At 39.2% G+C, this 13,784-nt stretch overlaps 2 protein-coding genes across 4 annotated transcripts; both read right to left on the minus strand.

The window, feature by feature from the left end:
- Positions 1-1,115: 1,115 nt before the first annotated feature.
- On the minus strand, positions 1,116-1,835 carry LOC104590713 (calcium-binding protein PBP1-like). The gene has a single exon (XM_010249451.3). The coding sequence runs from the start codon at positions 1,656-1,658 to the stop codon at positions 1,308-1,310; it is 351 nt and encodes a 116-aa protein (XP_010247753.1). The 5' UTR covers positions 1,659-1,835; the 3' UTR covers positions 1,116-1,307.
- Positions 1,836-3,795: 1,960 nt separating this feature from the next.
- LOC104590712 (G-type lectin S-receptor-like serine/threonine-protein kinase RKS1) lies at positions 3,796-12,241 on the minus strand. Of its 3 annotated transcripts, XM_088886299.1 has the most exons (8): positions 12,225-12,241; positions 10,643-12,110; positions 10,272-10,394; positions 7,348-7,559; positions 6,931-7,141; positions 6,553-6,790; positions 4,320-4,470; positions 3,796-4,214 (listed from the first exon to the last, which is right to left on the minus strand). In XM_088886299.1, exons 2-8 carry the CDS (start codon positions 11,940-11,942, stop codon positions 3,900-3,902), a joined length of 2,550 nt encoding a protein of 849 aa, XP_088742425.1. In that variant the 5' UTR covers positions 11,943-12,110; positions 12,225-12,241; the 3' UTR covers positions 3,796-3,899. The 3 variants fall into 3 exon arrangements, with proteins under 3 accessions (XP_088742425.1, XP_088742426.1, XP_010247751.1); XM_088886300.1 differs by lacking the exon at positions 12,225-12,241 and having other exon boundaries at positions 6,553-6,622; positions 10,643-12,202; XM_010249449.2 differs by lacking the exon at positions 12,225-12,241 and having other exon boundaries at positions 10,643-12,201.
- Between the last annotated feature and the right edge of the window lie 1,543 nt (positions 12,242-13,784).

Here is a 13,784-nt window from a genome sequence, read left to right on the forward strand (position 1 = left end):
AATTACTAATTACTAATTGCTTTTGACTTGTCCACCTAACAAAACCTTACACATTGATGATCCATGTGTAGGAGTGAGCTTTTCATCAATGATAATTATTTTCAGCCCGATCTGGCCTCGCATGAAAGCTGGTTTGTTTTTACTTATCAAAAACTAGCTGGTATGCTTTGGTAAATTACCTAGAATTAGTTTATCAAAAATTAGGGAAAAAAAAAAGAAAAAACTACTCCCACACTTAGCAGAAGGTGCTAGAGGCTTTTGGGAGTAGATGCTTAGCCATTTGCTGATTTTTCTCAGTATTTAAGAATAGATTCCCTATCCTTTTGGCCCGTATTTGGCCCTTTAAGATACATAAACTTCATAAGAAAAGAAATATAGAAAAAAAGGAAAAAGGAAAAAGAAAAGTTAGCCCAATTGGGTATTCGTTGTTCTTCTCTACATGATCCCATATACTTTTGCAACGGAAGGGCTCATGTGGCCAATCCACATCCATCCATTAGAATCAAATGCTTCCTTTAGCCATGTCCACGAAAAAATTTCAAGTTAAAATCATGCATATTGGTGAAAACCCCCAAATAACCTTGACAGCAAACCACTGAAACCGACTTCTATCATATCAAAAAAATTTTCCTCGACAAAATTGTTAGTGTCACACATTTTATACCAAGATTTTTATTGTTCAGTCCATTCTTCTACCGCATAGTTGGGATAGGTGTCGGGTCGGAATTAATGTTAATACATACACCAGTACCGATGTTTAGGTGGAGATGTTTAAAATTTTGAATTATCATGAGTCTCCAGTAGAAATAAAATTCTAAGATGGAGTTTAGTATAGTTATTATTATTATTATTATTATTATTATTATTATTATTATTATAACACGTGTCCTTTTCTAGATTCTTCTTATCATCTCCTATCCTCCGTGAGTCCCATCTCTCACGCAAAGAAGACGCAAGCAAGACAAAATTCCTGGACGAAGATGACAATCAGAGAGGAGAGATTAGCGCTGCAGCCGGAGATCGTCGGAGAAGAAAAAATAAAGAGGTACAGGTACCACTGCGTTAAACAAAGTTTCGTATGATCAAATGATGGAATAAGCTTTATCGAAAATCAGTTGTAATAAATTAGCAATCCTTCCACTGAATCAATCGGATAACATCAAAAAATTTGCTTTTCTTTTTTGTATTTTGTTTTCTCCTTTCCAAATGCCCACATCAATAACAAGAACAAATGAGGAACTGGAGAATAACAGAAAAAATAGAAAGAGAGGAAAGAAAAACAAGAAAAACAAGAAAGCTGAAACAAATTATATATCCATCATATCCTGCTGGAGAGCTTCTTCCAGATACATCTCAGACTCTTCCATCAAATCAGGACTCAATCTGAACATGAGAACGCAAAACTCCATCTGATTGAGAGCCCCATCACCGTCGACATCCCCTTCCCTCAACATGCTTTGCAGTTCGTCGTCTGTCAATCCTTGTAACCCCAAAAGGGCGGCGTTTCTCTTCAAGCTCTCGAAAGTGATGAGTCCCTTATCAGGGTCCATGAGCAACTGAAACCCATTGCAGATCTCTTCTATCAATCCTTGCCCACCCAACTTGTCGGCCATTATTGGCAAGAAATCTTCGAAATCAACCGTCTTTCGTCCTTCCATCTGGTGAATGAATTATGATGCTCTGCTTTTAGTTCTTGGTTGCTTGGGGAAAAGAGAATAGAATAGAAAGGAGAACAAGTTAAGACAGGAGGTGGGATGAATGAGGAGAGTTAAATAGGCAAAGGAATAGAACTGAAAGGGGGTGTTCGTGGAAGGAAGGAGAGGGTTGTGTGTGTGGGTTCATGGATGGATGCCAACCAAGTCCAGTCGGAGTGGGGAGTGGGTCGATTCATTCCCGCAGTTGCTTTCCTCTTTCGCAGAAGGTCGCCAAGGGTAGAATCGTCTCTCAAGAAAGAATGGTTCTATTTCTGTTGTTTGTCTTTATTCTATTCCCGTCAATTTCCTCGGAGTCGGGATGAGCTGGTGCCTGGGGTGCCGGACTAGAATATTATTCATTGACCGAAAAGTCCTTTATATTCGAATATATTTACGGGAGTACAATGTTAATCGATGGACCTTCGTTTGGTGGATTAGTCATTGGTCAATGGGTGCACTTGCACATGTTAATGTACTTACACATGTTAATCCAATTGGTCTTTACACGTGATGAAGGGTAATTTTATCTACCAATGATATGATATGTGGCATTGTAGAATAGTAGGATGATATTTTGGTATCGCATAAGTAACCCTTAGTAGCACCTTGAACACTTCATGAGTCATGACTATCCATCGGCCTCAGCATAACCCAGTAAGTCGAATTTCAATCAGCTAGCAAGACCTTAGCTTGGTGTAAGAGGCAATTTGCTTCTATCGACCTGACCTAACTCTGGTTAATGATCTATTTTGCATGTCTATTGCCTCCGAATTCTCCGGAATCATAATGTCACGTTAGAAGAGCTACCCATCAGCCACCCACTTCGGGCGAAAATGGATAACTATCATCTACTTATATGAAGTCTGCCTCTAAGCATGAAACCACCTCCGAACCAGACGGGCTTCAAATCCTAAACATGTTTTGTGAGACCTATGATGGTTTGTTTATATAAGAGCCTCACCTCCTACCCTAAAAGGTACATGTAATTTAGCATTCACAGTTCTCTTATTTTCTTGCTTTCTAGCTCACAAAACCTCCAATTCACTTCACTGATTTAATCATCAAAATATCCACATCAGATAAAACAACCAGAACACTAATTCTATCTCTTTGCAATTCAACCAAGTGACCTGCCTAATCTAACTTCTGAGCTTTCCTCCAACAGCGAGCTACCATATCGCACATCATCTACACCTACCTCAGAATTTATAAATTTTTGAAGAGCAAATCAGATTTCCCTTGGATTATCATCATCGGTATCAAATCAAATGGATAGGACGATCCAGAGACTTCGTCGTAGTCACAGCGGATGTGCAGTCGAGCTACAGACCAAGACCACGCACTTTGTTTTGACCAATGTTTTTTTAAATGAAGGGCATGGTTGATAGTTGACAAATACTTGAGAGAGGACGAGTTGCAAAATGTCAGAGTGGAAACACATCGCTGCGGGGGTCAAGTTTGTAAAATACCACGAAAATGATTTTACCGCCAAAAGTTAAGAAGCGATCTGCTATTGCCTATTGCCTATTGGCTTATTAAATTTGTCTAATTGCCGGAGGCAGGCCGAGTCAACTCACCAATAAGAAGCTTGGATTCCTTTCTGGTTTCTACTATACTCCTGGCGAAGGAAGTCAGCGGAATTATTATTATTATTATTATTTAATAGCCATCATGTCGTTAATGGGATACAATAGCTGTATTTTCAATTCATCTTCCCTCAGTTCATACTGTTGTTGGATTATGTCGCTTATTTACGTCAAACGTCATCGAAAAAGTTATTTTTACTTCTATGGTAGAAAGGGCCTTCGGTTTATATATGGGCCTTCTCGGCCTGGCCCATCGCCTAAGCAAAGACCTGGACCAATTTCATTATTACATGACTCATAACCATATATCTATTTATAGACTTGAATAAATTTAAAAGATAGGAGGATCGTAAATTATATGGAAAATGACCCTTTTCCATGTAATATATATGTATTATATATTTTATACATGGAAAATTATATTATATATATTATAGCGTTAAGGCTGAAAAACTACAGATATAGGCATGACTGGGTCACCGAGGGTAAGGGACTAATAAGATGTAAAAGCGGGCTTTGCTGGGTTTAATAATATTAATACCTTACACATATATAGTTGAATCCAGCTACAAATTAAGTACCATGAAACAACAGCTTGCATTGAACAATGCATGCAGGTCTAACGACCTTCAACCACACTAATTGTGACTTCATTAATGGAGCAAGATGCTGTTCCTGTGGCAGATGATGATGAGTCTGCATATGGAGCTCTCTTCATTATAAAAGCAGGTTGATTAGGAGGTGGCATAATAGTTTGATTGGAAAGCATAAAAACAACGTTGGACATGGTAGGCCTGTCCGACGGACTTTCTTGAACACACAAGAGACCAACATGAATGCACCTCAACACTTCATCTCCAGGATAGCAATCGCCCTCACCCATACACGAATCAACTATGTCCAATCCTTTTCCTTCTCTCCATAGTTCCCATGCCTGATCAAATAACAGTTCCAATATTACTTTCCATCAATCTTATTTCAGAGAAGCACTATTTTTGGTAGACAGAAGAAATGTCAGTAATTAACTCTACTGCCTTACATGTCCTATCAAATTCATGTAGGGATCCTTGTAATTATAGCCAGTGTTCTTCTTGCCACTGATGATCTCTAACAGTAAGACCCCGAAACTAAATACATCAGATTTTACAGAGAATAGCCCATCCATTGCATACTCCGGTGACATGTAACCGCTGCATTCCATTGAAATGTAAATCACAAATTTAAAAAATAATAACAATAAAGACAAATAGTCAGCTTGCATTTTTCTATCTTAAAAAAATAAATAAAAATGAATTGATCCTAATTAAGGGTACCAATGGGTGGGTGTGGATGGATTGGCTGTTGGTTGAGCCACAGTCCGGTCATTTAACCCATAAAAACTAGTTACCCCTAGAGTTGGGGCTAGAGTTGGAAAATACTAACCCAATATAGAATCAGGTTGGATTAGGGTTGATGAATTGGATAAATTGACGACTGAAGCTGAACCCAACGTATTGTGTATTATTTGTATTGATTTTTGTATATTTGTATATTAGGCTTAGTTTGAAAGGAGTACAAATGCAAATATGTAGAGTATAAAACCTTATATTTTGTATTATTTTGTATGCATTTGTTTTGTTTATATTTGTATTTGTATTCTTTTCAAACTGAGCATTAGTCTCAGTTTGGGAAGAGTACAAATACAAATATATACAGTAAAAATACATATAAATTACAAGGTTTTGCACTCTATATATTTGTGTTTGTACTCCTTCCAAAAGATGAGGGACAATGGCAGCATGTAGTATGTAGCTTCAAAAGAGAGAGAGAGAATTCAACCCAATGCAACCCACTTATTAAGGAGCCATTTTCTAATAGCTTAAGGCGGTGTTCGGCACCGCGTTCATCTTGTGGACGGGACCGATCCACATTATATCATGGACCAGTCCCATCCACACCCCAATGTAGTGTCAACGGAAAAAACTCATGGGTACTTCCCTCCCCCCTCCCTCCACGGTTTATTTTTGATCCCATGCTTTATAATTTCTCTAAAACCCTATTGTTCGAAACACTTCTTACTCGAGCTATGGTAGTCGTAATGGTAGGTGCTTGCAACTAGGAAATGAGTGAGAGGGGGCGTTCTTCCAAGTGTGACTCCTGTCTGATACCTTAATAAATAGTTCAGGTGATGATCACCAACTTCAGTTTTTCTCAACCAAGGGAGGAAAACATGGGGGTTTGTAAACGGTTGGAGGAGGCTGTGGGTGCGAAGTCTCCTCTATGGTTAGAGAGCATAGTTGGACGAAGGTCTGAGAGCGATGCAAATAGTGAGAAGGAGAAGAAGAAGAAGAGGAGAAGAATAGGAGGAAGAAGGAATAAAGAAAAAGAAGAGAGAGAGAGAGAGAGAGAGAGAGAGAGAGAGAAGAAGAAGAAGAAGAAGAAGAAGAGAGAATGGTGGAGGTTTTGGTTGCCACCATCACATTGTTCTCATCTAAGGAGAAAGACAATGAATAGTGCCTCCTTCGATCAAATTAGGTTAAATTAGAAAGTTTGGTAAGTTTTGATAATAGGGATAAGGGTAGTTTGGTAACTTCAAAGAAGTCTATGGGTAATTTGATAATTTTGGAAATGCAAGGGTAATTTGGTTACTTGGGGTCTAAGGGGGTCAAGCTCAAGCAGGGTAATTTAATTATTTTACTATTGTTTTGTAAAAAAAATTAATATTTATTGGTCAATATCAATTCATTGATGCATTTTTCAAAATATTTATCATATAAAATGCAAAAATTAGATATTTATTATTAACTTTGTATAACATTCATAAAATGTATATGAAATAAATGGAATAAAAAAAGTGTGGTGTGGATTGGTTAACACCATGCCACAAAATGCCACTATGGGTGTGGACTGATTCAACCCACAGTTTGTCAACAGTTCAGAATAATTATAAATTGTTGTGTAGTGTGGATTGGTCTTTATCATAGGGTGTGGTGTGGATAAGTCCACACCCACCAATTTCTCATTCACACTACAGAACACCCCCTAAGTGGCTGAAGTTAGTTGCATTCACACCGACCTTATAGCCACATCCCACACCTGTGTAATGAGAACATCTCCCATTCATAATAAACATAAGTACGGAAGATGTTTCCTATGGATAGCCAGGACATGTTGTGAGGTGTACTATGTGAGGAACAGATCCGAACTCTTGGGTATATGTAACCAACTTCACTGAAGTATATGTTCTCTTTATCTAAACAAAGAAAAAACGAAGAAATTAAGGATCAACTTACTATGTTCCCACTACTCTGTTGGTGTTGGCTTCCGTTTGGCTCCTTCCAAATATTCTGGCCATACCAAAGTCTGAAATTTTTGGGTTCATATCAGAATCTAAAAGAATATTGCTGGCTTTTAGGTCCCTGTGAATAATTCTCAATAATGAATCTTGATGAAGATAAAGAACTCCTCGAGCAATTCCTACTATGATTTCAAGGCGTTTTTCCCATTGCAGGAGCTGTCTTCTAGTTTCATCTATCCAGAGTTCAAATCAAATCGTTGTTCTAAGTCTAAACATCTATTTAAATGCACAGCCAAATATTGATGGACAAGTAAACTTATATCATTATTTGAAGAAAACTAAGATAACCCTACTGGGATGAGTAGAATGGTACCGAAAAGAAAGTAATCCAAGCTTTTGTTGGGCATGTATTCATAAATCAACATCTTTTCTTCATCTTGAATACAGCAACCTAAAAGCCTAACTAGATTCCTATGCTGAAGTTTGGCAATCAACATGACTTCATTTTTAAATTCTACTATTCCTTGTCCTGAATATTTGGATAGCCTTTTCACTGCAATTTCTTGTCCATTAGATAGACGACCCTGTATGAGCATTACAACATTCATAGAATTACCCAATATAGTTAATAAAGAAAAGTAAATATATATATTTTTTCCGGATTTCAGCTGGTAACTCAATCGAAAGCCCTACAACCTCAATTTTCTAATTGGGAGAAGAAGCATATACGAATACCATGAAACAGACAAGTTAAATGAAAATACAGCATGACTTATAGAAATCAAATTACCTTATAAACTGGGCCAAAACCACCTTGTCCAAGCTTATTGCTGGAGGAAAAGTTATCTGTAGCAGCTACTACGACACTTAAATCAAAGAATGACAATTCTGAATTTATCTCAGCTTCTTGAAGCTCAGCAGCCACAAAGGAACTTTTAAATTCCTCTGGATTAGCATTGGAATTAAACAAGAGCTCCTGATGTGGTTGCATCTTAGTCGTAACTGTAACATTATAATAAAAATGATTACCAAAGAAATCTGTATAGATTCATCCACTTTATAAATTTTTCTATATAGGTTTGTATAGCTGGGAATGGTGATAGGGGGAGGAATGTATTTAATACATGAGGTACTCTAGCATAGGTGTGGGGTTGGAACAATACATTCACAAAACCAATAAAAAAATTCTAAGGAGAAGGAATAAATTTCCCAATATTTACTTTTAGAATATGGTATTTGAATGGTTAAACATCCTCTCCTAAGCCCTCCTAGGCCATAGCAAATAATAATTTCTTTTTTCTTTCATTTTGTTTATGTTAAATTCCAAGGACCACCCCTAGATTGTTTGGGAGCCTGGACCTCCTGACCACAACACATTGCTGTTAGACAGTGTATGCTCTTAGCTCTAATCATATTAATGTACATTATGACATTTATTGTAAATAAATAAAGTACATATTTGATTCATATTATTGTGGTGTGTTTCTATGTAATACCCTTAAACTAGACACATATGAGACTCATGTTAGTTTAGAATGTTCACAGCCAATGGATTGATCTGGGGAGATCTGTTCTGATAATGCTGACACTGATGTACTGCCAAGTTGGTTGGGATAGCCTGTCTCAGCTGCTAGGGTGAAACCTGAGGTACATGTAGTGTAGGTTTAACTTGAAACCTTGAACCGAACCAAAATTCCAGTGTTGCCCTGGACCTTGGTGATAAGTGAGCAAAACTGGAATATTACACTTAACCCCTAGACTCGATTATGATATTGTACTAGGTGTCAGATTGGGGTGTCTTTGATATGCCAATCAATGAGATCCTTAGAGGGGGTCAAAACCTGGGTATGTTGGGACAATTCAAGAATTCATCTGAGTGAGTGATCATAGTGACAGGATCAGCCCCTTTGTCGAACAAAGGTAATGATCGGGAATGCACTCTCTCTAATAGAAACCAAAACTATTGGTAGTTGATTTCAATCGTTGAAATTTGTTTTACAAAATATATATTTATAAAGATATACATATATATATATATATATATATATATATATATATATATGATTTCTAAATGTTTGCAAAAGGTTTTAATTCTCGGGATCCATGTGAGCAGAGAGTGCAACACTGTTCCTTGCAGCCGAGGGAGAGGTCATCTCTTGTTGGGGAGTCTTTGATCATTAAAGGTTGAGAGGTTAAGTGTAAGACCATTAAGGGTTATACCTGATAGGCTAATCTTGCATCTGCCACAATCCCTGGGCTTTTATAAGGTGGCTTGGCCTAGGGACCACTTAGCGTAAGTATTGCCCATGTCATGGGCTTTAGGGGGTTCACTGTCATTTTAGTGAATTCAGCCAGGCCTTGTAACAGAGGTTGGGCTAAACCCATGTGGCTAATGTGTAGATCAATGTTTGGGTCCCACGCCATACAAGGAAGCTAGACAGAAGTTTGGAAGGTTAGTGAGCACATAGACTTAATGGGCCTAAAGTCCAATTCGAACTGGTATAATTAGATTATTTAAAGAGGGGCAGATCTGAGGTTTGGATCAACAGATAGGATAGGGTCTTATCCCTATCCACTCAGAGAGTCCAGATCCAAATATAGATTTGAATCTGGAAACTCCTAATAAGATTAGGAGGGCTGATCTAATCTACAGATAAGATAAAGATCTATCATTATCACTTAAAGAGAGTCCATATTCAAATAATGATTGGAATCAGGAAACTCCTAATGGGATTAGGAGCTGATCTCTTTAAGTCTATAAAAGGAGGAGAGGGCGAACCATTCAGATCATCCAAAACTCCAACCAGAGACATCAGATCTCAGATCATGCAGAGAGAAGACAACAACAGTGTGACTACGCCATCTTCTCCCTACGTTCTCCTCTAGTTGCCACCACAGCCAGTTTGATCTCCATTGTTGTAGGAGCGATTAAAAAGTGTTCTTGATATCAGTTTTTGAAGAAAAATTGATTAGAAGTCATGCTCACATACCCTCTAGCGAATTCTTGGTGAAGGATTTGGTTCTTTTGGAAGAATACTGCTGATTCTGCTCCATCATGTACTGTGTCATCTTCAGTGGGAGCAGTCTTTGGATCCTTTTTTAGGCGTGAACACCTCCATTGTAAGATATTATTTCTTCGTATCAGGTATCTCCCTCTCCTATTGTTTTGTTTCAGATCTTGTTCGGTTCTTGGTTCAAGATTGATCATTGAAAAAACAGTTTTTCTAAATTAGAGAATGTGATTCCCAATTGGGAGAGAGAAATTTTTGAAATTTTGCCCTACTTACCTACAAGGTTCGGCTATCCATATGATGGATCTCTCATCCCTTCAATTGCCGGCCACACTTATCCAACCACACATCAGGAATATCGGCGGTGTAAATACAACTAATGTTTTATATTATTTGTATATGTATTCATAATGTATATATTCGTATTTGTACTCTTACCATATCCATGCCAAAATCCTCTTATAGTTCACCTCTGATCTAATAAAGGAATCAACCGCTTGCTAGGAAAATCTCAGTATGCTTTGAGGGGATTTCTGGGTTTTGGGGGAGGGTTAGTTCTACCAGCGAATAAGAAAACATCCTCAATCTCAGTAAAGTCTATGTGGTTGTTATAAAAGCCAATTACCATCAATTGATATATTCATTTCTGATTTGGTATTTCTAACCTGATTTTCATCCTTATTTCTAGGAGAGAGAGATATACCTTTCCTTTGTCTCTTCTGCAACAAGTAGTAACAACACAGGATAAATGCAAGTAATATAACAGGTACCGTTAAAAGAGCTACCAACATCCGCCTCTTGTTAAAACCTTTTGAATTTCTTCTTGCTGCAAGGACAAAGTTCCAGTTAATCTCATTGTTTTTGTGTGTACCAGTACCAGGCCAATTTCCAACTTGTTTTGGGGTTATACCTATACCCAAGTTATTATATATTAATTAATATGAAGAAGCTGGAAGAGGAAAAGCTTATTCTCAACACAGTCACAGAGAGGAAGGGCAAGGGCAAGGGCAAGGGCTCTAGCTCTTTGCACAGGGATTGATGAGAATGAGATGGATAGCAGATAGAATTACGTACCTACACGTACGTATAAATCCTGTCCTCCATCTGAATAGTGTCGGATATCCATCAGTTCTCCGTACCAAGACATGCAGCCGCTTCCACTTCCCCCTCCGCTAATGTTTACTTTGCTGTAACCAGTGCAATTGCAGTTGCTCAAGCATTCCTTCTCGCACTCCTCTTGGCTCATACTTCTGTCATTCAGTACTCGAGCGGCCACCGTATCCGGCAGCTTCACGTGTTCCAATTTCAAGAACTCCTCCTCTGCCTTCCCAAGGCCACATTCTAATCTTCTCTCCCTCACGCACCCTTCCGACCCATCTCCCCCTGCAGCAGCACCAGACTTATTGGGTTGGAATCCTGGCACACACGCGCACTCAAAACCGTTGTTTGCGTTGGTGGTGCAGCTACTGTACCCTCCGCACCGTCCGTACTCGTCGCATCGTTCCTTGAGTGCTTCCCAGTATCGTGTCCATACAGGCTGGACGTTACTCCATATTAGCCATTGGAATGAGCCGGAGTCGTTCAACATGAATACGGCGTAAATCGAGAAGGTAAAGTTAGCTGTGTTATTGTACGTCACATAAACCTCATCACTACTGTTCACGTACTGGTAATGGAAGAAGGTGCCCATCGGCTGATGTACGCCGCTCCAGTTATCACCCATCCATGGACCACTTCGCCAAACCGGAACTGAACCCTTGTACAAGAATAATTGTGGGGATCCTTGTGGATCGAGCTGCAATGAATAATCCCCAGATGCCGGGTCGTCTGGGGACTTCCAAGATGTTAGGGACTTATTTTTGCCGGTTTGTCTGTTGAAGCCGAGTTGCATCCCAGGAAGGTGCGTATGTGTAGGGTAGTCGAAGCTCTGCCATACAATATTTCCGCTATCATCTTGAGGACTAAGAACCAGATTTCCGTTGTCTAATAGCTTGGCGAAATATTTGTTGGAGGGAATCGAAATGTTATTGGCCGACCACAGAGGGGGACCCTCCTGATTTCGGTCGATGATAACAAGATTTCCTTCTCGGCTGATCTTGAAAACTCCGGTCGAGCCCTTAATTGGCTTTTCTCTATTAGCGACCCACACTACCATCTGTTTTGAAGCGTTATACCATATCCCGACGTACCGGTTACTAGAATTTCCGGGGCTGAAGAATCCTAAAACGAAGTGCTTTCCAGCAGAGACTAGGATTTGACTGTCGCCGTCGTCGGTGATAGATTGATTTGCGGTTATGGTGTCAATGGAGTGGCAGAATTGAAAGACAAGAAAGAGGGAGAATGTATTCATCAGAAGACGTTTATGAGACACCATGGCTATTGGGGTTTGGGTATGAAGGCAGTGGGCAATGGCTGATTTGAAGTTGAGCGGTGAGGTGTGAACTGTGAAAGAGCCGGCCTCAGTCTAAAAATAAATAAATGAACGGCAAACGCAAAAGCACGTCATCGAGGTGATTCTTGAATCACATACAAACCTGCAGACCTACATCGACATACATACTGTTGCAATATAATTAAGATCTAATGAACTTGTTCATCTACAATAACTTTGTCATTTGTGAACGTACGCTTCTGTAATGTTGCATTGATATCTTACATTGAAGTTGTGTCCCAAACGTGCACTTGTCCTGTTGGAGTGATGAATCGGGCCATCGGACTCAGTCCTCACCAAATCGTTCCCACACCATATTTATTATTTCAGCGGATGGTGAGCAAGTGATATAAGCGGCAATTTTTTATTGATTGGTTGAACAAGTGATAAAATGGCATAGAGGAAAGCGCCTCGTAAGTTGTTGATGGATATCTGAACCGAGAGCGGATTGACTGAACTTAGATGGTCGTGTTACGTCACGGGCGGACCAACAACGACGCCATCAGTCATAAATGCAAAAATTAGAGATGGTTGCGAGATAACAGAGAGGTTACAGCACACGGAAACGACCTAACATAATTAAGTAGTGCATTCAAAAAACACAATTATTTTAAGTGATACCAACATCAACATGTCCTGCATTTCGTACATTTGCGTGGCGTGGCAGTTGGCACGATTAATTGATTCACAAACTTTGTTTTGTGACAAAGACTCCCCTGCCCTGATTTCTGGATTCTAGCACTGTATTCCTACCCATTGATTAGGTTAATGGTGAAAGAAAAATAACTAAGTTGCTATTTGAGATCCTTTGGGCTAATAATAACAAATAACAAAATGCTGAAAATAACTATATGAAAGCCGAAATTGTTTTTACGGCATTGATGTTGACCATTCTTAACGCATTCTTAAGGCATTCTCAAGAAACTTTGTTAAAAGAAAATCAAGAAAAACATGTGGGAGTTAGAAAATTAATACATATTGTATCGGTGACCCTTCAATATACCCCTATAATAACTGTTTTGAGGTTTGACCTATTTCAGAGGGTAGACAGGTCTTATACCAATCTGCTAAACCAATTTGAACAAATAATAATAATAATAATAGTAATAATAATAATAATAATAATAATAATGAGGGATGATTTGGTTGGTCAAATGATGTGATGACATGTGGAGTGATGGAATGATGTGGTGACACCTCAGTGACCTCGGCGAACTCAACAATCCCAGTCACCTCAGGCACATCAGGTCACCCAACTAGATCGAGGCTCGGGTAGTTCAATTATAAGCACTGATCTACTGGGGTGCCACGTAACCTTCATTTAGAAGCAAGCCATCCATCTTCGATCTCCTCGAGATCACGACCCCACATCAACAAATTGTATCTTCTCTTTGCTCGATTCGGACAAACCTAGATAAAACTTATTAGCTTACTCAGAATCCATCTTTGGGTGCAAAACCAACTCCGGACTAGACGGGTTGACGATCTCAGACACGCATCATGAGGCCTATGGTAGCTCACCTATATAAAGGCCTTTCCTCCAATCTCACACAGTACGCGTGACTAAGCTCTCTAATTCTCTTGCAATCTAAACTTTCAAGCTTTCTCAAACCTCCAAATCGCTAGCTTAATCATCGGAGTGCCCACACCGAGTAAAGCACCCTAGACACTCTGACCTACTTGTCCTATAACTCAACCAGGCAATCTCACTAGCCCAACGTCCAAGCTGTCCTCCAACAAGGAGCACCAAATCCCTCTACATCAATTGGCACTATATGTGGGAAC

This window comes from Nelumbo nucifera, chromosome 1 (assembly GCF_055504915.1).
Source record: "Nelumbo nucifera cultivar China Antique chromosome 1, China Antique-T2T, whole genome shotgun sequence".
Taxonomy (NCBI): Eukaryota; Viridiplantae; Streptophyta; class Magnoliopsida; order Proteales; family Nelumbonaceae; genus Nelumbo; species Nelumbo nucifera.